The sequence below is a fragment of the Pelophylax lessonae genome (assembly GCF_965119305.1).
Source record: "Pelophylax lessonae genome assembly, chromosome: 1".
Taxonomy (NCBI): domain Eukaryota; kingdom Metazoa; phylum Chordata; class Amphibia; order Anura; family Ranidae; genus Pelophylax; species Pelophylax lessonae.
The window spans coordinates 390,656,707-390,681,293 of record NC_138768.1 but is presented as its reverse complement, the minus strand read 5'-3'; the positions used below and the strand labels follow the sequence as shown (position 1 = coordinate 390,681,293).

At 38.7% G+C, this 24,587-nt stretch overlaps 1 protein-coding gene across 6 annotated transcripts in view; it reads left to right on the top strand.

Annotated features, from left to right (window-relative positions):
* The window catches only part of NFIB (nuclear factor I B), a 402,638-nt gene that overhangs the window by 362,113 nt on the left and 15,938 nt on the right, over positions 1-24,587 (top strand). For 5 of the 6 annotated variants that reach the window (XM_082244100.1, XM_082244099.1, XM_082244097.1 and 2 more), the window contains 2 exons: positions 1,369-1,451; positions 22,119-22,207. In XM_082244100.1, the coding sequence (XP_082100226.1) occupies positions 1,369-1,451; positions 22,119-22,207 (172 nt within the window). The remainder of the gene's footprint in view (positions 1-1,368; positions 1,452-22,118; positions 22,208-24,587) is intronic. The other variant, XM_082244102.1, reaches the window with a different exon arrangement.

The following is a 24,587-nucleotide window of genomic DNA, read 5'->3' as shown; positions in this document are numbered from 1 at the left end:
CAACAGAAAGAGGAAGAAGAGCAGAGGTAAAAGAGTTGTATGTGATACTGAAGGTGCACTGAGATAGGTAGGAGGTGAACCATGAAAATATCAGGTCAGTTGCTGGAGAAAGCAGAACACTGGAGACCACACCACAAATTGTATCAATCTTGTTTTTGAAATCTTTGGCAATCTCCTAGACAGTAAGTAAGTTCATGGGTGGAGGTAGTGGGAGGGGGGGGGGTGAAATAGGATGAGAGAGTTTTAATGAAACTGGTGTAGTACGTTTGTTTAGCAGTGTGGAAGCATGAGTTGTATTTGAGAAGGGCAGATTTGTAGAGGGTGACGTCTTACAGGTATTTAGTTTAACGCCACACTTGCTCAAGAGCACAGCTGTGTCTTTTAAGACTTATGGTATCATTTGTTTGTCAGGGCTATAGCAAGGGAGGCCTGGTTCTGCAAAAAAAAAAATGTACAAGCGTGTCAAGAGAGGATGAGTTGTTGTAGAAAGAAGTTGTCACGTATGGGTGGGACAGGGGTGTGATTTTGCAGAAAGGGTAGTCAGTAACAGGGTGAAGAAGGTAAGCATTGAGATGGCAAAGGTTTCTATCGGTATCTGTTTGCTGGTTGGAGGCATAGGGGGTTGGAGACAGGGAGAGTGTGAAATTGATAAGGTTGTGATCAGCGAGAGTAAAAGGAGTGTTGGGAAGGTTGCAGAGGATGCAGAGGTAGGAGAATACAAGGTGGAGGGTGTTGCCACTGGAGTGAGTGGCAGTTTGTGTCCAGTGAGTTAAAATTCATAAAGAATTTAGGACAGTGGTCCAGGAGGCTGATAAATGTCTGCAATCCTCAAACTGGAGAAAAAAAACAAAAACACAGTGCACATCAAAAGAGCAGGACAAAGTGGGAGGTGTATGAAGAACCTGGATGGTGTCTTATGGGGAAAGGAGAAGTCCAACACCACCTCCTTTCTGTCCACTGGGTCTAGGTGAGTGAGTCGAGTGGAGGCCACCATGGGAGAGGGCAGCTGGAAAGGCAGAGTCAGATTCCTGGATTCAGGTTTCAGTAACAGCAAGTAGGTTGAAGAGGAAAAGGTCTCCTTTTATTTTACATTGCAGATAATCCAGTAGAAAGATTAAGACTCTATGGCAAAATTGACAGATTTGGAAAGGGTGGGAACATCCACTGGAATTTCCAAGAGAAAAAAAGCAATATGTGAGTCAGCATGCTAAAGTACACTCTAAATGAAAGTTTCAGTGGAACGACCCCTTTAACTTTTAGTCTTAAGAACACAAAGTCATGGCTGTGTACAATTATAAAATTTCTTTTGCAATATATTTCAATATGGGTCTAGTTTTATTTTCATATCTTTTTTTTCTTTCTTCACAGCCTACACAGCCTCTGGCACATCACAAGCCAACCGATATGTGGGACTAAGCCCAAGAGATCCAGCCTTCCTACACCAGCAACAGGTGGGCTGTTTTCATATCAGGTGTAATGATTCTGAGATGCCTGGGATAGTGTCATAGAAGCCTGCATGCTGCCACTCATAACTTGAATTAAAATTAGATCCAACTGTTCTCTGATCATGACTAGGCATGCCAAATCTCAACACATTTAATTGAAATGTGGCATCATGAAAAAAGTTTCCCTTAGGAAAACTAACTAGCTTATATTATTGGTTTATTGTAAGCAAAAGTCACAGAGAAAACACTATCGTTTTTATTTAATACTTTTCTTTGTGCCAACCACACAACAAATTTAATAATAACATGCCCAAAATGCATCACAAGGAGTAGTAGCAAATATTTAGCTTTATATATTATAACACACGTGGGCAGACCTTACAAAACCTAAACACCATATGAGGTTATTTTTTTTTTTGTTTTTTAACCTCAAAAAATAAAAAAAATATGAGGTTATTTTAAACAGCGGTGTATCTTAGGAAATGTTTTTTTATACTTGTGTGGTAGGAATTTAACTGTACTTAAGTATATACATACAACCCATTGTATTTTGAAGGAAGGTCCGCGATCTCTGTTTTCTTTGCTATTATAAGTTATCTTTCCTTTTCATGATTTATTTTGCTAGGTACTATATGACGTTAAAGTTGCAGGATGGTATCACACATGCAGTTGAGGAAGGTCAAAAGTGAGCATGCACTTCCACTGAATTATGAGTTTAGTAGAGCAAGGATTAGCTTCTAACTATTTCTAAAACGAAACAGCTACATAGATGTAAACTGCATGTCTTACCTTATTTATTGAGATGAATAGATCAGATTTTTAAAACTTTATTTTAATTACAGCCAGATTCAAATTTACAGACACTAGTTATCAGTGGATGTTTAAAACCAATTAGTAGCTATATTCAACAATGATTTGAACTTAACCAATCATTTTACTCGGTTACCTACCCATGGGCATCAATAAACTTTTCTTTCATTAAATCCATACTTGCTATCATATCTTTGGCAATGCTATGTGTTTACTTTCAGCCTTGCAAATTAATATTCATGTGTATACTTGAACAGATGATTTTAGGACATTTACCTATTACGTATTTTTTAAACAGTTTTAAATCAGTTTTCTAACAACTTAATGTGATTTCTAGCTTAATGTGGTTGTAAACCCTTACATATGCCCAGTGAAGTGATTAGCATTTAGGTGATATACAGAAATAAACAAATCCTACTACATAAGTTTTATCCGATTATCTGTAGTCTTTACTTATCTAAAGTACATTCGTTCAAAGTGCAGAATTTGTACAGCTTGTCTTTGCTTTCAGAAAGCAGGGGGCTGGGAGCTGAAGTTGCATTCTGCACACCTCAATGAGGAGAGCTAGGAGCTGATTGGAGGCAAGGGACACACCCCCTTCACTCCACACAATGGAAAAGAGCTAAAGCTGTCAATCACAGGCTGTGTGCTGAAGATCCTTCCTCTTTTTTCACCTCTTAGTGTCAGGAAAACTTGTCAGAAGTGTTATTATCGGCTGATAGCAGAGGAATGAGGCAGCAGAGAGAAATTACACTCACTGCTGTGGTTTGAGACAAGTACACACTATAGAGGGATATGTTTTAGTAATTTTTTCATGTCTGAGTTTTACAACCACTTTAAACTTGGTCATAAAAGGTACTGCACATTTTGGAGCTGTCAATTATCAGTAGCAGCTGCTGGGTCATGTGCTTATCAGCTCTTCGTCTTCTGATCCTGCTGCAGAACACACTGTGAATGTACCCTGTATCACAATATAAGCACAGTACTTGAGGCTATCATTCCATCCCATAGTTATGTTCAACATAAAAGGCAGGATGTGAAAGACAGCCACTTCCTCTTAACTTGCAAACAGGACTAGCATTCAGAAGGCCAGGGAAGTGATGTGTATAAAGTAGGTTGAGCTTAATGTCAGAGAGAAGTTCTGTTGCAAATGACTATTCACCAAGTTGTAAAGTTTGGGCTGCAGCTCAATATGTGACAGCATGCTTATCCCATGATAGGAGCTCTGAGGTACAGTAGGTATAAGATATAATGTCTGTATCCTCTGAGTGTATAAGGGTGCCTGGCAGCATTGGCTGAATGTATTCTTTCCAATCACTGTGCTATATGTGACAAACTCAAGACTGGCCAATTCTGTACACTTTAGTACATTATACATACCACTGGGACTTCTACATTTCACCCAAAAGAATGGGCACATTTTGTTGCTAGTTTTCACTTATTGCAAGACAATCAAATGCTAAAGAAAATGTACACAATGGGGTTAATTTACTAAAGGCAAATCACTGTGCACTACAAGTGCATTTGAAAGTGCAGTCACTGTAGACCTGAGGGGAAGATGTGAAATGATGGGAAGCTCTGCTGATTTCTATCATCCAATCATGTTCAAGCAAAAATGCTGTTTTTTATTTTTCTTACATGTCCCCCTCAGATCTACAGCAACTGCACTTCCAAGTGCACGTGTAGTGCACAGTGCATCTGCCTTTAGTAAATCAACCCCATTGTCAATCATTATATTCTTTCATGTACTATGGGGTTGATTTACTAAAGGCAAAACCACTGTGCACTTGAAAGTTCAGTCTCTGTAGTCTGAGGGACATGCAAGGAAAATAAAAACAGCATATTTGCTTGCACATGATTGGATGATAGAAATCAGCAGAGCTTCCCCTCATTTCAGATTTTTCCCTTGGATCTACAGCGACAGCACTTCCAAGTGCACTTGCAGTGCCTTTAGTAAATTAACCTAATTCTGTTGTTATGTTAAAAGGGAATAAAGCTTGCCTAGAAAAACAGGTTTTGATTTTGAGCTTAACCTCACTGCTACTTTTTGCAAAATCACACTTTTAAAGTATCCTTTAACTTAGCAGACTATTAATAGGCTCAATGCAAAATCCCAAATATGTGTTATTTGCCGCAGTGCTAATTATTTTCAGCCATATGACTGCTATATTTTCAGCTATCATTGCTGAATATAATGGTCTTCATGGCAAATATGGAATGTAATAGCTTAACCAATTGAGCTTCCTGTTGGTCCTGTTTTAGGATTCACATCTGGGGTTGTGCTAACTACCTAAAAGTAGCTTTGGGAAATGTGAATGCAACACCACAGCGCATGCTACCATCACTCCCACCAAATACAAAAGAGTCTATATAGGCCACACATGGCACTTTGTTGCACAAAGCAGTTGTTGCACACATTGTACTTGCCATCAAAATGTTAATGAACTTTTACACCTCCTATATGTAATCTGCTGAACTTGCTGGCTGCTGTTTTTATCTTTATATCTAGATTATAATAATATCTAGCTTAATTTAGTACAGAATTAGCACAGTTACAGAGATTACCAAAAAATCTTAGTACCTCAGTTGTACAGACAATCTGAGTTTTAACCTTTGAGAAGCCTACTTTTTCTCTAGATCAATAATACCTTTGACACTCAGTATAACTCTTGAAGCACTAATATCAGTGTCACTTTAGGTGCTCATTATTTAAGACTGGACACTTCTCTTCTGCATGGTAATGGTATACCCAATAAGAGAATTGTTGCAGGATTAACTTTATCCCATTGTTTCACTAGGTGAAGGTTTCCTGTTACAAATATTAATCTTTGCTTTCTGATCTTGACAAGATAACTTTTTTTGCTTAGCTGCCATTTGGACTCTGCATACTGAGTGTTTGCAAAAGTGCTTGCCCCACTTCTGGTTCGTCTAGGAACTCAGAGCATTCATGTCACAGGTTACTTGGATTGCCTCTTTTTGAAGGCCTCCTTGGCCAAGGCCTTATCTACAAACATCCATAGGATTCCTTTAACATTTAGCTGGTTAAGCAACTTTCCAAAGTCTACACTTGAGCCCTCACACTGTCTGGACTACCTGGGTCCAATCTTGGATAGAGCACAAACAAGAATCTTTCTCCCTCAGAAGAAAAGTGCCTCCCCAAGATCCAATTCTTGAATCCTCAGGTAAAATACCATCCCTCAATTCACTTCTGCATGATTGTTCTGGGCATCATGATGGCCTTCTTTAAGGCAGTTACCTTTGCCCAATTTCACTCCAGATTTCTTTGATCCTGCATCCTAAAGCAGATCCAACACCTTGATTGCCCAATGCTTCTGTCCAAACAGACAATGTTCTCCAAATCCTGCCCTGGAAATAGGAATGTCTTTTCATATCCAATATTTTTCAATAGATTTCAAAGTAAAAGTACAATACAGAAACTGTTAGACAATGCTCATGATTGGGTTACAATCAATTGTTCCATATCATGCAGTATAAGCATAGTAACTAATACATGCTATAGAAAAGAAAGAAAAAAAAGTATTGAACCCCTCTGTCCATTACAATTATAGAGCTTATTGGACTCCTATGACCCATGATGCCTAGACTTGGGGGAGTGGTATTTGCACCAGATGCACACATTCAGAAGTTTTGTCAAAGGTTGGGAAAGTCAGATGTGGACATCCTGGCCTCCAGGTTCAAAAGCATGTGAACAAATTAAATATCTTACAACCTTCACGGTAGATGCTCTGGTGATACCTTGGATGCAATTCCAAGTGGTTTATGCCGTCCCTCTGATAAATATTCTCCCTTCACTGCTGAGCAAGATGGAGGAAAGGGTTCCGGTGATTCTCATTGCCCCGAATTGGCCCAGAAGAAAAAAACCTCAAATCTTAAAGGATAAGGGTATTTCTGACTTATCACCTTACTTAGAGCTAGGAAATGCAACAGAAGAAATCCAACAGAAAACTTAACCCTAGAAAATACTCATATTATACTCATTTCATATTGGCCTTTTTCAATTTGGTCTAGACTAACATATGCTCATGTATACCCTCAGTGGAAATGTTTCTGCCCTATAAATTTTCCTTCAGAAACCCCTTGCCTCACATTCCCTTATCAAGACATTTGTCAGCAAATTGCTAATATCATTCCCCCATTTTGAGCTCTTTACCTTGGGATTTAAACCTGTTTTTTTTTTTTTTTAAAGCCCGTGGTGTGTGAACACACTCAAAGACTAATACCAGGTGCATAAAAAAATGCACAGGGTGTGCGAAATGGTCCTACCTCCGAAGAGGTTGGACCCTGACCTTGATCCCCTGGGGCGCAAGACTCCTGACAGGGACTGAGGTACTTCCAATGGTTTGCCTGGCTGAAACCAGGCAAACCCCGTTCTCCAGGTGGACTCCTGAAACAGCCCACCCCAAGTACTAGGTGGGGCTCCCCCGAAGGGAGACCCCATGAGAGAGGGCGAACTAAGCCAGAAGGCCATATCCACCCCCTCCTAAGACGTTCAAGGCAGGCCCGAGGACCCACACCGTACTTGTCGTGCATTGGAAAAAAAAGGTGATAGTGAAGTGACACACGCCAAAGAAAACACACACAAACAAAAAGGTGGGGGAAGGGAAGTGGAGAAGTGCTTTAGGTGCCAATGTGAGATACAAAGGCAGGCCTTTCGGCCGGAATAAAAAATTCCTCTGGTCTAAGCCAAAAGGCCTGGCCCAAGAGGCAGGTGTGAAAAAATTGTGTATGGTGCAGTGACCAAGGTTTCCGAAAAACTCAAGGTGAGCTACCCCTGGTCTGCCACCCCAGGGGCACGTACACCACGGGCTTTTTTTGGTCTCGGCCCACAGCCAGACCTGGTGTAGCCCTTACCTACCAGGAGGCTTGGAAGGTAGACAGCTTAGGGAGAGCCTGCCTTCAACTGGGGACAAGCCTTTTGCAAGGCCAGATTCAACCCAGGAGGAAAAGCCCTTCCACCGCCATCCCAATTCCTTACCAATTACATCCAGGAGCAATACAAACCGGCCTCAAGAGGCGACCAGCGGACCCATCCAGCTTTCTCTGACAGTGCCTACTTCCCAGTCCCCCAGATTCTCCTGGGGCACCCTGGTTCATTTCAGCCCCTGCCGATACTAACCATCAAGGTCCATACCAACTGATAAGAACAGATACTACACTTGATCTTAGCCAAAAGGCCAAGAAACCTGTTAGGCGAGTTAGCAGTGCTCTCTTGTAAAAAGCCTTTTTTGTTTTGCACAAGGTCAAGGTAGATTTGAGACAAAAACTTTCTTTTTACTTATGGTGGTCTCCTCTTTCAACCTCAATCAGGACATTGCCAACCCTGCCCTCCTTCCTGCCCTAAAACATGACAAGAAAATGACTCTACATTGTTTGGATGTGGACAAGGCTTCAGAGGCTACTTGGTGGCCATGACCTCTTTTTGCAAAGCAGTATACCTTTTCTGCTTGGAGGTTATTATAGATGACTCCCTGCTTCCTACTCCACCATTGCCAGGTGGATTGGTCAGCTCATTTTCAGGGCCAATGTATTTAAACATCAACATTTGCATCAATTTCTTTAAGAAAACGTGACTTAACTGCTAAAATGAACGGTTCGCATTTGTGAAAGGGGCCTAACTTTTAAAATTTTAAACTGGAATTCAAGATCACTTTAGGTTCTGCACTTGAATATAAAATGAACAGATGTAGTGGAAATCTTTGTCAAAATCCTGCATTTTCCTAAACATTTGTAATATCTTTAGATGTTAAAAATTGGCTTATCCAGTATGGTACTAGAGCATACTACTGTCAAATGTAGACTATGATATGTGCTTCATTATCATATCATTCAGTGCTAAATGTAAATTTCAGGTGTTATAATAGTCTTAATTCACCTTAAAACCTTATGAAATTTTAGTAAAATTAATAACTGAAATATTGTCATTATTGTAAAAATGCATAGATGGCAAACACAACCTGTTTTAATTAGTTTGTCACTGTAAAGCTTGCCCTGTGCGGCAGGACTAAATTGAGATTGATTTACTGTGTCCTTGCTCTGCTTGGCGAAAATTTAAAAGATTCTTCTCTGATAGTGGCAGGTTCTAAATGCATTTCATTTAAAACATCCCATGATGAATGAAAGCGAGAACCAAGAGGTACACGAAATGCACACAATCAATCATTTTATATTAGCTTAGAGAAATTCTAAATTAAGCAGAGGATGATTTTAGCAATGGTAAAGCCTTTTAGGCAGCCCACAACCCCTTTTAATACATATTGACCCCTCTCAAAGAAATACTATCATTGGTACATTAAAAATGTCATAAGAGTTGGGGGTTGGAGTATATGAAAAAATGTATGCCTATAAAAAAACAAGAGTATATAAGGCACATAAAGGAATTGATAGATGAAAAATAAATTAATACATAAAACAATGTACTATAATATGTCAGAAATGTAGCTAAAACCAGTTTACTATTTTACTTTGATTAATTATATTTGATGTTTTAATTTACATAAAAGTATCATTTGTTACATATATTGTTTCAATGATATTTATTATTGAAACAACAGTATCCATAAAGGTGAACAAATCAAATGTTGAAATAACCTGGTTTACACTACTTCATAGATGATAGAGAATCAGAATTCTATCCATATCCCCACCCGTCTTCATCTTTGTACCCTTTTTTTTTTTTTTTTTTTTCCTTTATAAAACTATTTTGAATAAAAAAAATACCTAACTTTTAGCCCTTCACTTCATATACCAGCCCAGCCAATTCTGTTTTAGTGTACTGGAAAGTAGTGTGTGTATATATTTACTACACAGTCAGCATTGGCAATGTGTTCTTTAATTATTGCCACATAAGGACCTCTGTGTCTGGTTAAATGCAGGCAATTTAACAGTAGTTGGTCAGAACTAAATAGTTAAAATATATTATCTGTAATTACAAATGATCTTAAAGCTAGTGCATTTTTGGATAATTTTTTCTGATACACAAAAACAATGCTGCTTTATTTTGTGCTGCTTTTATTTTTGTATCCATGTTACTACTAATGGCTTCATATTCACTTTATTATGGACAACTAGATTTACCTAAATTTCAGAGAACTGATCACAATTCTGTATAGTACAGTAAATCTTCAATTGTTCACAGTTGAAAGAAAACCTGAGTCATGCCAATCAGTGCCTATCAAAGCTGCCAGTCAGTGCTGCCTTTCAGGGCCCATCAGTGCCTGCTCATCAGTGCTGCTCATCAGTGCCCCCAATTAGTGCCGGGATGTGTGACGTCTTACATAGGCCCCAGGACTTCAGATGACAGCGGCCACTCACCTTCCCTTGTCCTCAGCCCAGCCCGCCCCCCGCTCTGTGCAATGGCGCTGGTGAGGCTGCATTGCTGGGCACGGCGCTGGCGAGGCTGCATTGCTAGACACTGCGTTGGCAAGGCTGCATTGCTGGACACTGAGCTGGTGAGGCTGAATTTATGGACACTGCGCTGATGAGGCTGCATTCATGGGCACTGGTAAGGCTGCAGTTCTGTGTTCAAAGCTGTTTATTTCAAATTTAAGCTTTTTTCCTAAAATTTCCCTCCTAAAATTGAGGTGCGTGTTATACGCCAATAAATATGGTCATTTTTGTGCAAAGGAGCCTTAATGCTACCCATAGGCGTCTTGATCATGCATTGTGGACACATCACTTCAATAGCTGGCACAGGGGAGAAGGCTTACCTCACAGGACCGGAGAGCCTTTACTATGCAGTAACTATTCTTACACAGGTTAGTTAGCATAGGTGTTGGAAAAGGGGGTTGTGGGTGTGTTCAATTTGATTGTTATTGTGATAAATACTTTTTTTCAAGTTTAACTTTTGATAGTGAGAATAAATCATTTAGATATGTCCAGGATATAGTTGATCCTAAACAACTCATCCTCTATAAGATGTTTAGGAGTGTGTGTCAAACCGTGATGTGACACCTAAGTTCCTTTTGCATATGCCTCAAGACCTGTAATCACAGTTGATCTGCACATTTTAGGTCTAACAATGCTTGGCCTACTAATATGGCCGGAGAACATTGGTGTTTTCTGTGGTATTTTTTAAATGAAGGGTTTTGTAATAGAACATACAATAATGCTTCTGTCCTGCAAACATTTTCGCCAAAGATATCTTCACAGATATTTGTGAAAAAATAAAGTATCCCCCCTACATATGACATATGTTCTAACAAGGGATTAAACCATTGTGATATGCATGTACATTGTACTCTGTAATCTGGAGTGATTGGGAGGTTTATACAGCAAATTATATATGTGCTTGTATAGACACAAAAAAAGTCTCTATAAATCTGGAGAACTGATTCAGAAAGATAGAGAGTACTCAGACATTCCTTAAACATTGCAGGCCCGGACCGCTATTTATTTAATGCATGCATTTATTTATTTGTGTTCTTCAGTGAATTGACTTTAATGCTGCTTTATGTGGTATTTACTGAGCGTTTTTTCTTTTTGAAGTAAACTGCATAAAGAGATAGTAGATTTTCAATACCACATGCATAAAAAGTGTGTCACATGACATAAATATCGCATGAGATATTCTTTCATGAATTGAATCGAATAACACCAGAGTGCTGTGGTTACAAATTTCACCACCATCTCTACCTGCTGGTGAAATCTGGAGTTGTTACACAACCAATGAAAAATAGCACTTTTTTTAAATTAGAAAAGTCAAGAAAATGTTTTTATATTAGGGGGTTTTTGAACCTTATAACCCCCTTTTCTTTGCTTCAGCACATCATGTTAATTAAACATGTCACAAACTGGGTAACAGAAACTGAACATTTGATAAAAATTCACCAGAAGTTATCTTTAGTGAAAGTTGCTTGTTAATACAATCAGTAAGTCTTCTTGTCTCTTGAGCGTTTCTCCTAATCCTTCAATGTGGTGGACAGTTTCATTGACCCTTTAGAGAGGGTTGTAAGAGAGTATGGCCGAAGTCACATTTTACAGGAAAGTGAAGATTTGCCTATACCTTCAGCTCTGCTTGTATCTCTACTTATTTCTAACCTGGCCAGAAATGACTTAAAACTATATCTAGAGGACCTCTTGTCACAATGTGAAAGGTCCCAATTCTAGTTACTATGTGCTGCACACGCCTCTCTAAAGCTGTGTGAGCAAAAAACTTTGTAACATTAGCTAACCATAAACATGTTACCTGTAATAATGTGCATGTCCAATTTCTGGTTGCTGCTTCTTTCTTGAAAAATGTTACTTACAAGTAACCTCTGATGATGATGTCACCAGGGAAGTTCTGGCAGTGAAACTGATAGGCAGAGCTGTAACACAGCAATTACAGCAAGTTTCTAGCTACGCAGCCTCTCCATTCAGAAAATGTCTGGTATTCTTTTCAAAGAATACTGGTTGTTCTGTGATTGGACAAGGGGCACATGAACATCATAATCTCCCCATGTCTAATCACAGAACACCTGATCAGGATTGGGGAATAATTGCTTTTCAAATATGTGCACTTATCCTTGAAATGAAAGATAAGTGGTATGACCCACAAGTTATACTATTGTTGCAAATTGTATATTTTTCCTTGATATTACATTTGTTTCATAATTTAATTATTAGATTATCGTAATTTATGCAGTAGTCAGGAGTCAATTACAACTGGGTCTGTAATGTCAGGAGACTAATAATGTCCAAAATAGGAAAAAGTTGGACAATATAGGCCAAATGTGAAGTCTATATAAAATCATAAACTTTTTTAATGCAAAATATTTTTTAAAAACAGGGGAACAAATGTCCATACAATATATAAAAGCAAGATATAGTAGTGTTAATCAGACTGCCCATATACCAGAATAATTGTTATCATGCTTGGCAATTTCAGTGTTGATTATAATGTCTTCATGTTCCGACGCATTTTGCAAAACTTAGCTTCATCAGGAGAAATTAAAACAATACATCATACCTATTTTTACAGAGAGAAATTATTCCACATCAGTGATCCCAGAATACACTGGTGATAGGAATGAAAAGGATTGGGACTATAACGGGCTATTAGTCGAAAGTATGTAGGCAAGCCAGGGAAAGAACGAAAGAAAAGTAAAATTGACAATATTTATTGAGTGTGAATAAAAGTCGACATTGAAACAATGAAGAAAATGAAAACAATGAAAATAATGAAAAGAAAAAACTAATAATGCAATACAATCATACCTATAAAGAGAAATAATAGTTTTTAAAGCATATCTATACATATAATGATACTATAAATTAGTTAAAATACTGTGTGGGACATACCTCGGGAACCTAGCACTGACCATGTCTAATTTAATAATGTGCTTTAGTCTCCTTGGCTGATCACCACATTTATGATCTTTTGCAGCATTTTCCCTATAGTTACTCAATATCTAGTTTGTAACAGTCAACTCAATCCTAATACTATGTCTTGTGTGGGATATTAACATTACAAGCACTTGCCACCATTAATGGAATGTGTCCAGCCCACTTGCAGAAAACTTTATAATCTCATTGTATACTATATACCCGTATAGGCATAATAAAACAAAACCAAATGGAGAAGGCAGACTTTTATTATTTCAACACAAAGTCCATGTCTGTATCCTTATTAATTGAAAGTGCATGGGAAGTTTGAGAAAATGTGCAAAACCTATGCTGGGTGGCTTACACACAATTTTTCGTTTTCATCAAGAACATGGAAAATACTTGTTAATATAATTGGGGATGCTATTTTGCATTGATCCAAAGGTAACATACCAAAGACAACTCTGACAAAGGAAATATTATATCACCAGTTTTATTTTAGAAATAAATAGTGACTAAATGATGCTCATCAGATTCATCAATAGTACAAATGTAACAAATATGTGGAAAATTTTGTTTCCCAGGTGCATCCTTTCAATGCTCATTTGTAGCAAGTACAAAGAAAACCTTATTTATTCCTTGTACTATATCATCCTGGTGAGTGCAAAAAATATTGATTGCTGGAACATTTTTTGCAATCTGTTTAAAGGGTAGCTGATGGCCATAGAGTGAAGCTCAAACAGGCCGTTTTACAGAACTTCCCCACTTAGGAAACAAGCCATCAACACTGGAGAAGCTCTTATTGTGTCTCTTTTTGTAAATGACAGTTTGACGTCAAATCCCGACACGTGATTGCCGTGTCAGTATGAAAATGGATAAGAGGTCACATTACACATATGTAGGATGGAAAGGAAACACATTTAAAGGAAGTCTGACTATTACATGGCATTATGCAAACAATTTATTTGAGAGATTAGATCACACAACTGAAACAACACCAGAAGACAGGCTTGCATGCATGCAAAAAAAAAAAAAAAAAAACGTGCTTTATAATTGCTGTTCAAATCTATCAGTGTCACCTGTTTAGAATCCAAAATGTTTTGTCTTAATGGTAAGCAGAGTCTGTGGACCTACTTGTTAAAACAATGAGTTTTCCATTTTTTCTGTTATGTTGGAGATAACAAGGCCTGTACATACAGGAAGTGAGGGCTGAATAAACTAAGATAAAGCTGGGACAGGTTAAGATGATTTGCCTGTAAGTAAAACTGTTTAGTACAGTTTATAGCTTTGAGAATTGAACACTGTTGCAGTATATTCGTTATCCATGTATGAGAGTGTAACGTCAGAGCAGATTTGACTACCAGCCAGAAAATGGATGCTGTTGTGATAAAACATAAATGGAGCTTAACCCTATGCCCTATGGCTGCATACTGTTAGACTATAGATAGCATTCTAAAGCCGCATTGCAGCTTTAAATGGAACACATAAAATAAACAGTTCTGCAGGAAAATATCTTTATCTTGTCTGTTTCTCTTCATAATTTGTGACATGCACTATAAAGTTGCAAGCTACAATGTAGTAATAAGTAACAGACTTAATTGCTTAGAAAATTGTTGTTTTGGAATAATTTCTTAGCAGACTTTGATGTTTGCACTACAGTGATTTATTCAGTAGTTTATTTACCAAACAAATATTTTAAAGGATTCGACCACCTTGATCAAAGAATTAGAATGCCCTTTATTAAGGAATAGTATATTGAACAGGGAGTTATTTCATTCTTGCACCCGATAGGTCATCTGTTTGGAAACTTGTCAACATTCACATTCAACCTTGGAAATCAATTGGTTTTAATAGATTTCCAAGACTACTATTGTATCTTAGGGGATCAGCTAATTGGAAACCTGAACTTAGATACGTTTTTATTGTTCTTATCTGTTTTATCTATCAGTATATTTAAAAGATGTAACAAATGTATTTTATCTTGTGGAAACACCCAAAGCAACAAACTTGGCAAGAACAGAACTAGAAATGTAATCCGAGGTGATCTTACTGCTTGTGTGCCTAAGACCTTTAGGATTGCCTTGATTGAGCCTAAAAAACTTCAGACTATTGTCTGAATTGTTTGAGCTTAACAAACGATAGACTTTTGTCCTATGAGCTGGCAAATCTTTATGCATTGTGGGGCTTAAGCCTGGTCAGTGCCATCTTAAGAGCCTTATAGGCCCCTGGGCAATGCAGTGCACTGGGGCCCCCTGGCTACACAATCACGCACGAGAATAAAAATATACATATTACAGGGACCAATATATACCACAAGAGAATACAACTACCTGGAGTATATACCTTACTATGTAAATATTACAGGGAACACTATATACTACAAGAGTCTCTTTTAGTATATAGTGTTCCCTGTAATATGTATATAGTAAGGTATATACTCCAGGTAGTTGACTCTTGTAGTATATATTGGTCCCTGTAGTATGTATATACTCCAGGTAGTAGTTGTACTCTCTCGTAGTATATAGTGTTCCCTGTAATATGTATATAGACTATATACACATTACAGGGAACAATATATACTACAAGAGAGTACAACTACTACCTGGAGTATATACCCTACTATATACATATTACAGGGACCAATATATACTACAAGAGAGTACAACTACCTGGAGTATATACCTTACTATATACATATTACAGGGAATCCTATATACTACAAGAGTCTCTTGTAGTATATAGTGTTCCATGTAATATGTATATAGTTAGTAAGGTATATACTCCAGGTAGTTGTCTCTTGTCTTGTAGTATATATTGGTCCCTGTAATTTGTATATAGTAAGGTATATATTATCCTCCAGGTAGTAGTTGTACTCTCTTGTAGTATATAGTGTTCCCTGTAATATGTATATAGACTATATAGACTATATACACATTACAGGGAACACTATACTACAAGAGAGTACAACTACTTACCTGGAGGATAATATATACCTTACTATATACATATAGGCCAGGGACCAATATATAGTAGGTAGTATATCCTCCTCCAGCCAGGACAGGTAGTAGTTGTCTGACTGTCTCTTGTGTCACTCACTGACTGTCACATCGATTAGATCCCCATCATCATACAATGCCATCATTATCACTTCACATCATGCCATTGAGAATGAGTTAAAAAAAACTGGCAGACTTACCTTACCTTACACGGCTGCACATGGCATGGGAGGAGGTGGGAGGAGGCGGAGGCGTACCCAGTCTTCTTCTAGGGTCGACTCGACGGATGGAGCCGGAGGAGAGGAGAGTGAGGAGGAGAGCCGACGAGGAGGAGGATCCTCCTCCGCGTCCTCCGCTGCGGCGGCGGCGCTGTGCATCCTGGGTCTGCTCTGCTGCTCACGTCACTGGTTGCTAGATGCCAAGCGGGCTGGCCTTAGCAACCAGTGTGTGCAGGGCAGACTCGAGCCACCCACGGCCGCCGCCGGACTCCGGACCGGAGGGGAAGAAGCAACAAGGGGGGACCCGCACGCCCGGCGGACAACGGAACGGGGGGGGCCCTAGACCACCAGGGAGTGGGACATCACATGCCACCAATCCATCGATCCATGTGGGGCCCCTTGGCAAGTGGGGCCCCCGGGCAACCGCCGGGTATGCCCAGTGGAAAAGACGGCCCTGAGCCTGGTACACACTATGAGTTTTTTTGTTCATCCAGGCTGGTTGAACGAAAAAAAAAACTGGCAGCTCTGGTCGAAACCGCTGTACTAATGATCTGATGTTAGACCAGCGATCTCCCTCGCCGAGCTGTTGTGTTCTGACAGGGGTACGGCTGATCTGGAACAGATCGGCTGCCACATGGCCGGCTTCTGTTGGACTACACAATGTTAACAGGCGCTTGATCACATATCGAACCAAAAGTCCATAGAGTTAAAAGTCATTAATGGCACAAGGGGAGAAAAAGTACACCATGTAGGGCAGCCATCCAGAAACCAAAGCCAGGGGTTCCACAGGGCTAAAACAAAGACAAACAGAGGCGCCTCTAAATGTAGACTTTATGCAACAGGTTTAATGAATAAAATTATGCACTCACGTTAGTAAGAATATATTCCTGCCCATAAAACAAGGTTCCAGTGTGGAAAAGTGTACATAATCAGGTCATGGACATCCGTCCTGCTGGAGCCGAAATCCTTTCGCCGTGGCCGGCTTGTACGGCAAGGTTAGAACCAGGAAGTAGGCTCGGTGTATTTGCTTGACAGCGAGGCTTGGTGGATAGTCGAACCTGGATGATGTCATCTGCATGCGGCGCGTTTCTGAGCGTGCTTGCTGCCTGGGGGAGGGCAGCCGCGCTCCTTCTTCACGGCAAGTTGCAAGTTTTCAGCTCTGGAAGGTTTTACCCCTTAATGACCAAGCCATTTTTTGCGATCCGGCACTGCGCTGCTGTTACTGACAATTACACGGTCGTGCAAAGCTGTACCCAAATAAAATTTATGTCTTTTTTTCCCACAAATAGAGCTTTCTTTTGGTGGTATTTGACCACCTCTGCAGTTTTTATTTTTTGCGCTATAAACAAAAAAAGAACCACAATTTTGAAAACAAAAAAAAACAATATTTTTTATATTCTGCTATAAAACATTCCCAAAAAAGAAATTTATAAAATCTAAATTTTTCATCAATTTAGGCCAATATGTATTCTGCTACATATTTTTGGTAAAAAAAAATCCTAATAAGTGTATATTGATTGCTTTGTGCCAAAGTTATAGCGTCTACAAACTATGGGATAGATTTATGAACGTTCGATTTTTTTAATTGTTTTTACTATTAATGGTGGCGATCAGCGATTTTTAGCGGGACTACGACATTGCGGCGGACAAATCTGACACTAAGTGACACTTTTTTGGGGATCAGTGACACCAGTACAGCGATCACTGCTTAAAAAAACACACTGTTACTGTATAAATAACACTGGCAAGGAAGGGGTTAACACTAGGGGCAATCAAGGGGTTAAGTGTGCTCCTAGGGAGTGCTTTCTAACTTTACTGGGTCTGGATGCACTGGAGGAAAAGAGAGATCTGTGTTTCAGCTTAACTGAAACACAAGATCTCTCTTTTCCTCCCTGACAGAACAGCGGCCTGCCTTGCTTACATAGGCAGACTCCTGTTCTGTCATTCCGCTGAACGATCGGCGGGTCCCGGCGGCCATCACAGTCGCCGTACCCGCTGATTGGCTCCCACTGTGTCCAATCACTGCGGGAGCGGCGTGTGCGCCCCTGAAAACCTGTGCACAAAATCACGTACATGTACAGGATTTTGCGCAGCCGGGCCTCCCTGCCACAGTATATATGCGGTAGGCGGTCTGGAAGTGGTTAAAGAAAGTAACTGATAGCATCTAAAAAATTCGACTTACCATTGTCAGTTGTTCTAATACTTAAAGCAGAGTTCCAGGTTTTTTTTTTAAACACCCATGTTATGGTTACAACTAATCATATACATTTGAGTATGAGTGATGAATCTATAATTTATCATTATTTTTCTTTTTTTAAAAAAAAAAGTACTCTACTCTCCTCAGCGAGTGTGCTCCCATCTTCAGTGTGGGCATCTGAAGCCCAGTCGTTGCTTCCTCTGGGATATGGCGCTGATGACTACCCAGCATGCACCTCCCGATCTTGCGCATGCGCATATAGTGGAAAGCGCGGTGCGCGAGTTGTGCTGCAGGATGCCCATTGAGATTGGTGTCACTCATATTCCAGGAGCCACTACGTACCTAGTCACAGTGAGCTACAGCAGAAGGGGAGCATTCGCCTTCTTAATTATTACTGGATTACTGGGAAAAAAGTGTCCTATGAGAAATTGTGCTGTGATCCTGAACGCAGAGGCGCAAAGTTTAAAATGTAGGTGGAACTCCGCTTTAACATTACCTGAACTTTGAGCAAATAGTTAAATGCAAACAGAACAAAAATACTCAAACTGTTGATTGATAGCTCTATGCAAAACAGTAGAGCCAACTGATTGGTTCAAAGTTTGACTCCCTCTGCCAGTCTGTGTACTATGGTACCGGAAATTACAGGATGCTGACACCAGCTGGGGTAAAGGTATTTATGCTAGCTCTGTGAAAAAATGTTCTTATAATTTTTTTTCATTAAAACAAATGCAGATTTATTTGCATATTAGGTCTTCCTATAGTTCATCTGTAAGCATTAACTGTGCGGTAATTTATGTTTTTTTGAAAACTCATAATACTCCATTAGAACTGAATATTATCATTAGGGTTAAGGATACACTTTTCTTCATGATAATTGCACTAGGACTGCATTTACACTTTTACTATCTTTTTTGAGCAGCACATTCTATGTACACATGTCACACGGTCTGCCCATGTGGTCTCCATGATAAAGATCAGGATATATTGATATTTGCTGTCTTGATGCAAGCACTTGTATTTTCCACTTTGCAAATGCAGCTGTAATCAAGTGTGATCATGCATGTCCCACTGATGACGTTGCATTCTCATTTCTTTTTGCACCAGAACTCATGGAACAAAAGGAGCGGAACTCTGCTCATATGGATTCTGGCAGTGGCCCTAGAAACACAGACATTAAACTAATAAGAAAAGCTTCTATAGGCACTCATTCTCAAGTTAGAAGTGTAAGAATGCTATACAATGTATATAAAAATAAGACATTATTATCACACGTGGAACATATTGCGGTATGATTTCCAAGGTGTGAAGAACATGAAGTTGTCAGTTCTAATAAATCTGTTATCACACTTCAGCAGCTGGTAAGAAGTCAGAGCTGTATAGATTTCAAATATTCCAACAAATTGGGAAAGTGGACAGTATTGGACTTCATTTCAACATTTATGTTTATTGTTTGAATTTCAGACGGAGGTGGATTATATCCTGCTTTCATATAGCTAGCAGCTGTTTTGTTTTCTATAAGAAATATACTGACATTCTTTCCCCTTATGTTGTTGACATTGCACATGTGTTTTGTATAGATAGTGATTTTTTTCCCCTAGAATTAAATGCATTTACTGTATCTGACACCTCAAAATAACCCAGCCGGCCAGTTAAAATACTTTAATCTTGTCTTTCTACTATAAATACAATTACTTAATCAGTTGACGTAAGTTCTTCTTTGGTAGGTTAGTTTGGGTTATCTTCACAGCTTATAATGTGTGCTGTTGAAGAACTTTCTAGAACCCGCATAATTTCATTTTATGATATGTAGAAAGGAGACTACAGCCCAAAAATGTATGTGTATTGCTTACAATTAAAAATACGGTTTATCAGCTGTGATATCTTCCCTAAAGTTTAGGTGCTGTCAGTCTGTGTTTGACATGGTTTTCCAAGTGGAATAAAACTTTCTGGAGAACCTTCATATTAGAACATGGATGACCCTTCTGGTTAAGTACCGCAACTGAGCTACAAAGATAACTGTAGCTCTAGCCTTACATTGAGGACAATAAATATAAACTAAAATTGAATGAGGTTGCAATTATCAGTTATAGGGGCTGTTGTAAGAGTTAACTTTCACACCAAGGGGTAACTGAGGGTAAACAAATTTACATATCAGTCATAATATCTGGCTAATTGTAATATTTTTGATGCAGTGTGTATAGTATATTGATATTAAAAGTTGATATTATATTCAAAGTGAATTGCACAAATGTTAGCCTCTGACAGAGTATACTTGGAAGGCTTTTGAATTTAAAACTAGTCTTGGCATGCTAACACATTTTTGCAGACCAGTACACATTTAAGAGAATTTGCACATCATACTATGACCAGTTACAACTAATTTGTGTTGGTGTTTTCCATTTTAAACTTTTGTAAACTTTATGTCTACAACTGCATGTTTTCTTTGATGCTGTTTTTGTTTAACCTGCATGCCCCAGACCAGACACTGACCAGATCATCTGCCTTCAGCAGCAACTGTTTGCACTTTCCCTTAAAATGAATTATTTTATTATGTTTGATCACTAACAATATCATTTAAAAATGCTATTAGATATATATTCAAGTATCATGCACAAAAAGTAAACTTTTTGCCATAACTGATTTTCATCAATCAGTTCACACTTTTGTAGTGGACTTACAATAACTTACATAGCAGTCATATGTATATCTGTGATCTTCCAAGACTCAGAAAGTCACTAAAATGATTGAAGATAGAAAAGTACATACTTGTTAGAAGTGCCTGCATGCCAGGTCTGTTTTTCTTGATCCCAGAATAGCAGGATTATTTTAAAAGAAACAGTGATTAGTTTCCATGGTTGATGGTTCTGGCTCACCTTCAATGCCTCAATATTGGCCATTACTGTGATGGGCAGCCTCACTAACCAATAGTGAGAGATGGGAGAAAGCAGACACGAAACCACGAAGGCTGGTCTCTGTTTTCAGAGGAAAGCTGAGTACACATGTAGTAAAAATTCTGCCAGTTCAGCAGGAACTGACCAACTTTTGGTATGTGTGTACTCTCTGTTCATCAGAAGCCATTCTAACAACCAGTATCTGTTAAACGATCACACTGGACAACCGGCATTCAATCAGCGCTTGTGGCCAATGTCTGCAGCCTTCATCTGCCTATTCTGGCAGGAGCTATCCCCTCTGTCACAATACAATAGCGCAGCAGGGGAGATCCCTGCTTCCTCATCACTAGTGTGAATGCAAGGATTTGTCAGTTTTTTTTTCATTCATCCTGCTGGTTGAGCCAAAAAAAAACAAAAGCTTTGTATGTATACCCTACCCAAAGTTCTGCAATGCACCTATCCACTAGACAGAAGAAGAGATCTGGCGTGTAGACAATTAAAGTACTTATCAGCCTAATTTGACCTTTTGTGCCTCCAAAGGACCTGCGCAGTTTAGTGCTCTCATGAATTTTACACGCGAGACAGTTTTACCCAAAAACAAATGTTTCCATTATCAGCATTCCCAGTTGGGCTGATTCACCCTTTGTCAGAGGTGAAATCCTGCCCTTCAAAATGTTCTACCCACCCTTACCTTATCATAACGGCTTCACCGTATTGTAAAATAGAAAAGGTAAGGTACAGACAGCAGTCCCTCAAAAATTAAAAAAGTTTAATTGATTCAAGACTAAACCACACTGGCATCTACTCAAACCTTAAGTGTGGATTGATCCATGGATTGTATTTATGTCCACATTCAGCTGTACACTTCACCCAACAGTATTTAGAAAACAGGCAAACAGCTAGTTACTCATCTGTTTCAGACATGCAAATTTGAATACAGAATTCAACTGACTGCTATGTAAAATAACTTTTTGCTTTGTTACAATTTATAAAAATTAGCTCAATTACCTGTCATGTTAGAAAGTGCACTGATATTATTCAAAGTACCTGTGTATGCTACTGCAGAGTTGCACATTAAGCTGAATCATGAAATGCTAATGCATACGCTATCTAGGGAGTTACTACAGTGAACAGAGTAAGATTACTCAAAGTTTTGTACCATTGCATGTATTCATTTAAGTACTAAAAATCTGTAGTACTGCTGGATCCATATCTGACTGCTAGGTTTCAATTGACAGCTGAGGATTTGTGACTGGACCATGAATCAAAACGGCAGGCATTTATACCCCAGTGCCAGTGAGGATACATTGGGAATAACTTGGCAAAGGTAAAATTTTAATTATTTCCAACCCTACACTTCATCTTTAAATTACATTGAGACATAGCGCTGTTGTAGCTTTTCCCACCCCTCCTTCTCTCTCTCCTGGAAACGTTTATTTACATATCACAATTAACCAAAACATTTGTGCATAGAACTGTTGAAACACATTTACTCCAAAGTAGTCTTTCCTGAGATGAGTGAACAGCTTGGACAAACTGGTATGCTGACTGGTTATAAGCTCAGGCAAAATTCCTTTGGAGCAAATATGACCAGCAGCTAACGAGTTAATCCATGTCTGGATCTCCGCATGGCTGCTGTCAAATAAAAACATCTATACATCAACATTACTTTAAGGAAGCACAGGCTTCAGATGTTCTAGAGAACTGGAGCTATATGACTCTATACATGCACTGTTTATTACCAACACAACATAAACAACATGATCATGGATAAACACACTGCAAATGTAGAACCATACATACATATCAATGCATAAATTCACATAAAGCTTACTTTTGTTACATGCAGTGGTAAACTAAATCATGAACTAACCAACTAATCAACATACTAACTGATTGCTGATGTAATGGTTTTAATTTGTTTAGTCATATTATAAGGTAAGAGAAAAGCATGTTTTAAATAAATCACTAGAGATCTAAGCAAGCTTGCTAACAAAAAATAATGCTGATTGTTTGTCACAAGCATGTTGGAAGCGCAATTTTTTCTTTGATAGTAAAATGAATAGTAAAAGCTGAAAAAATAAAGGACTATTTTAGTAGAATATTGTAGTTTTGTTGGCAGATGCTGCAGCTACTTGATTGTTGGTGTGGGTGGCGGTGTTTTTATATATGCATGCTTTTGTTTTATATGAAATACAGATTGTTCTACTTTAGTTTAGAACTTACTACAAAAATTTATGTTAATAATATGTGTTTTGGTTTAGATATAAAAAAAATCCCTTATTACACCAAAAGTATTCTTAACTAAAGAGAAAATTGTCTAAATTGCTTTTCTTTCTATGTATTCTTTTCATGGAATAATACTTATCAAATCTTAAAGTGCTCCTACACAAGCAGAGATGTTGGTCAGGTTTGGCCTGTTTGACTTAATCTGCCAATAACTAAACCGTGTATGAGATGAAGCTGTCTTTTCTGTTTAGGTAAAATATGCTCCTGCCTAGATAAAATAAGTTAAGATATTGCATGGGTGGGATAGAAAATACAATCATATGATGGCTGCATCCAGTCATTCATACAACTGCTTTCATTGCCCCATCACAAAACCCAAAAGTTCTGTTTTGGGACCCAAACATTCAGTTCTGTCTAAATATATATTTGGACACAGGCACAATGTTCATACTTTTGGCTCTGTATGCCACCAGAATAAGATTTAAATGAAACAATCCAAATTATTTTAAAGTGCAGACTTTCAGCTTTATTTAAGGGGTTAAACATAAATATCAAGTACACATTTCAGGAACTGCAACCATTTTAATACACAGTCCCCCATTTTTAGAGGCTCAAATGTAATTGACAAATGAATATATTCATAAATAAAATGTTCATTTGTAATATTTTGTTGAGAATTCTTTACTGGCAATGACTGCCTGAAGTCTGGAACCCATGGACATTACCAAAGACTGGGTTTCCTCCTTTCTGATGCTTTGCCAGGCTCTAACTGCAGCTGTCTTCAGTTGTTCTTTGTTTGTGGGTCTTTCTGCCTTAAGTTTTGCCTTCAGCAAGTGAAATGCGTGCTCATTTGGGTTCGAGATCAGGTGATTGACTCGGCCATTGCAGAATATTCCACTTCTTTACCATCAAAAGCACCTGGGTTGCTTTTGCCGTGTGTTTTGGATCATTGTCTATCTGAACTGTGAAGCACCATCCAATCAACTTTGCTGCATTTGGCTGAATCTGGGCTGACAGTATATCTCTAAAAACTGCAGAATTCATCCGACTGCTTCTGTCTTCTGTCACATCATCAATAAACACCAATGAGCAGAGTGCCACTGAAAGCCATGCATGCCCATGCCATCACACTGCCTCCACCATGTTTTGCAGATGATGTTGTGTGCTTTGAATCATGAGCTTTTCCAAGCCTTCTGCACACTTTTTCTTCCCATCATGCTGGTACAGATTAATCTTTGTTTCATCCATCCAAAGAATGCTTTTCCAGAACGGGTCTGGCTTTTTTAGATGTTTTATTTGCAAAGTCTAACCTGTCTTTTCTATTCTTCGGGCTTATGAATGGATTGTACCTTTTGGTGAACCCCCAGTATTTGTTCTCGTGAAGTCTTCTCATGATTGTAGACTTTGACAATGATACACCCACCTCCTGGAGAGTGTCCTTCACTTGTCTGGATGTTGTGAATGGGTTTTTCTTTACC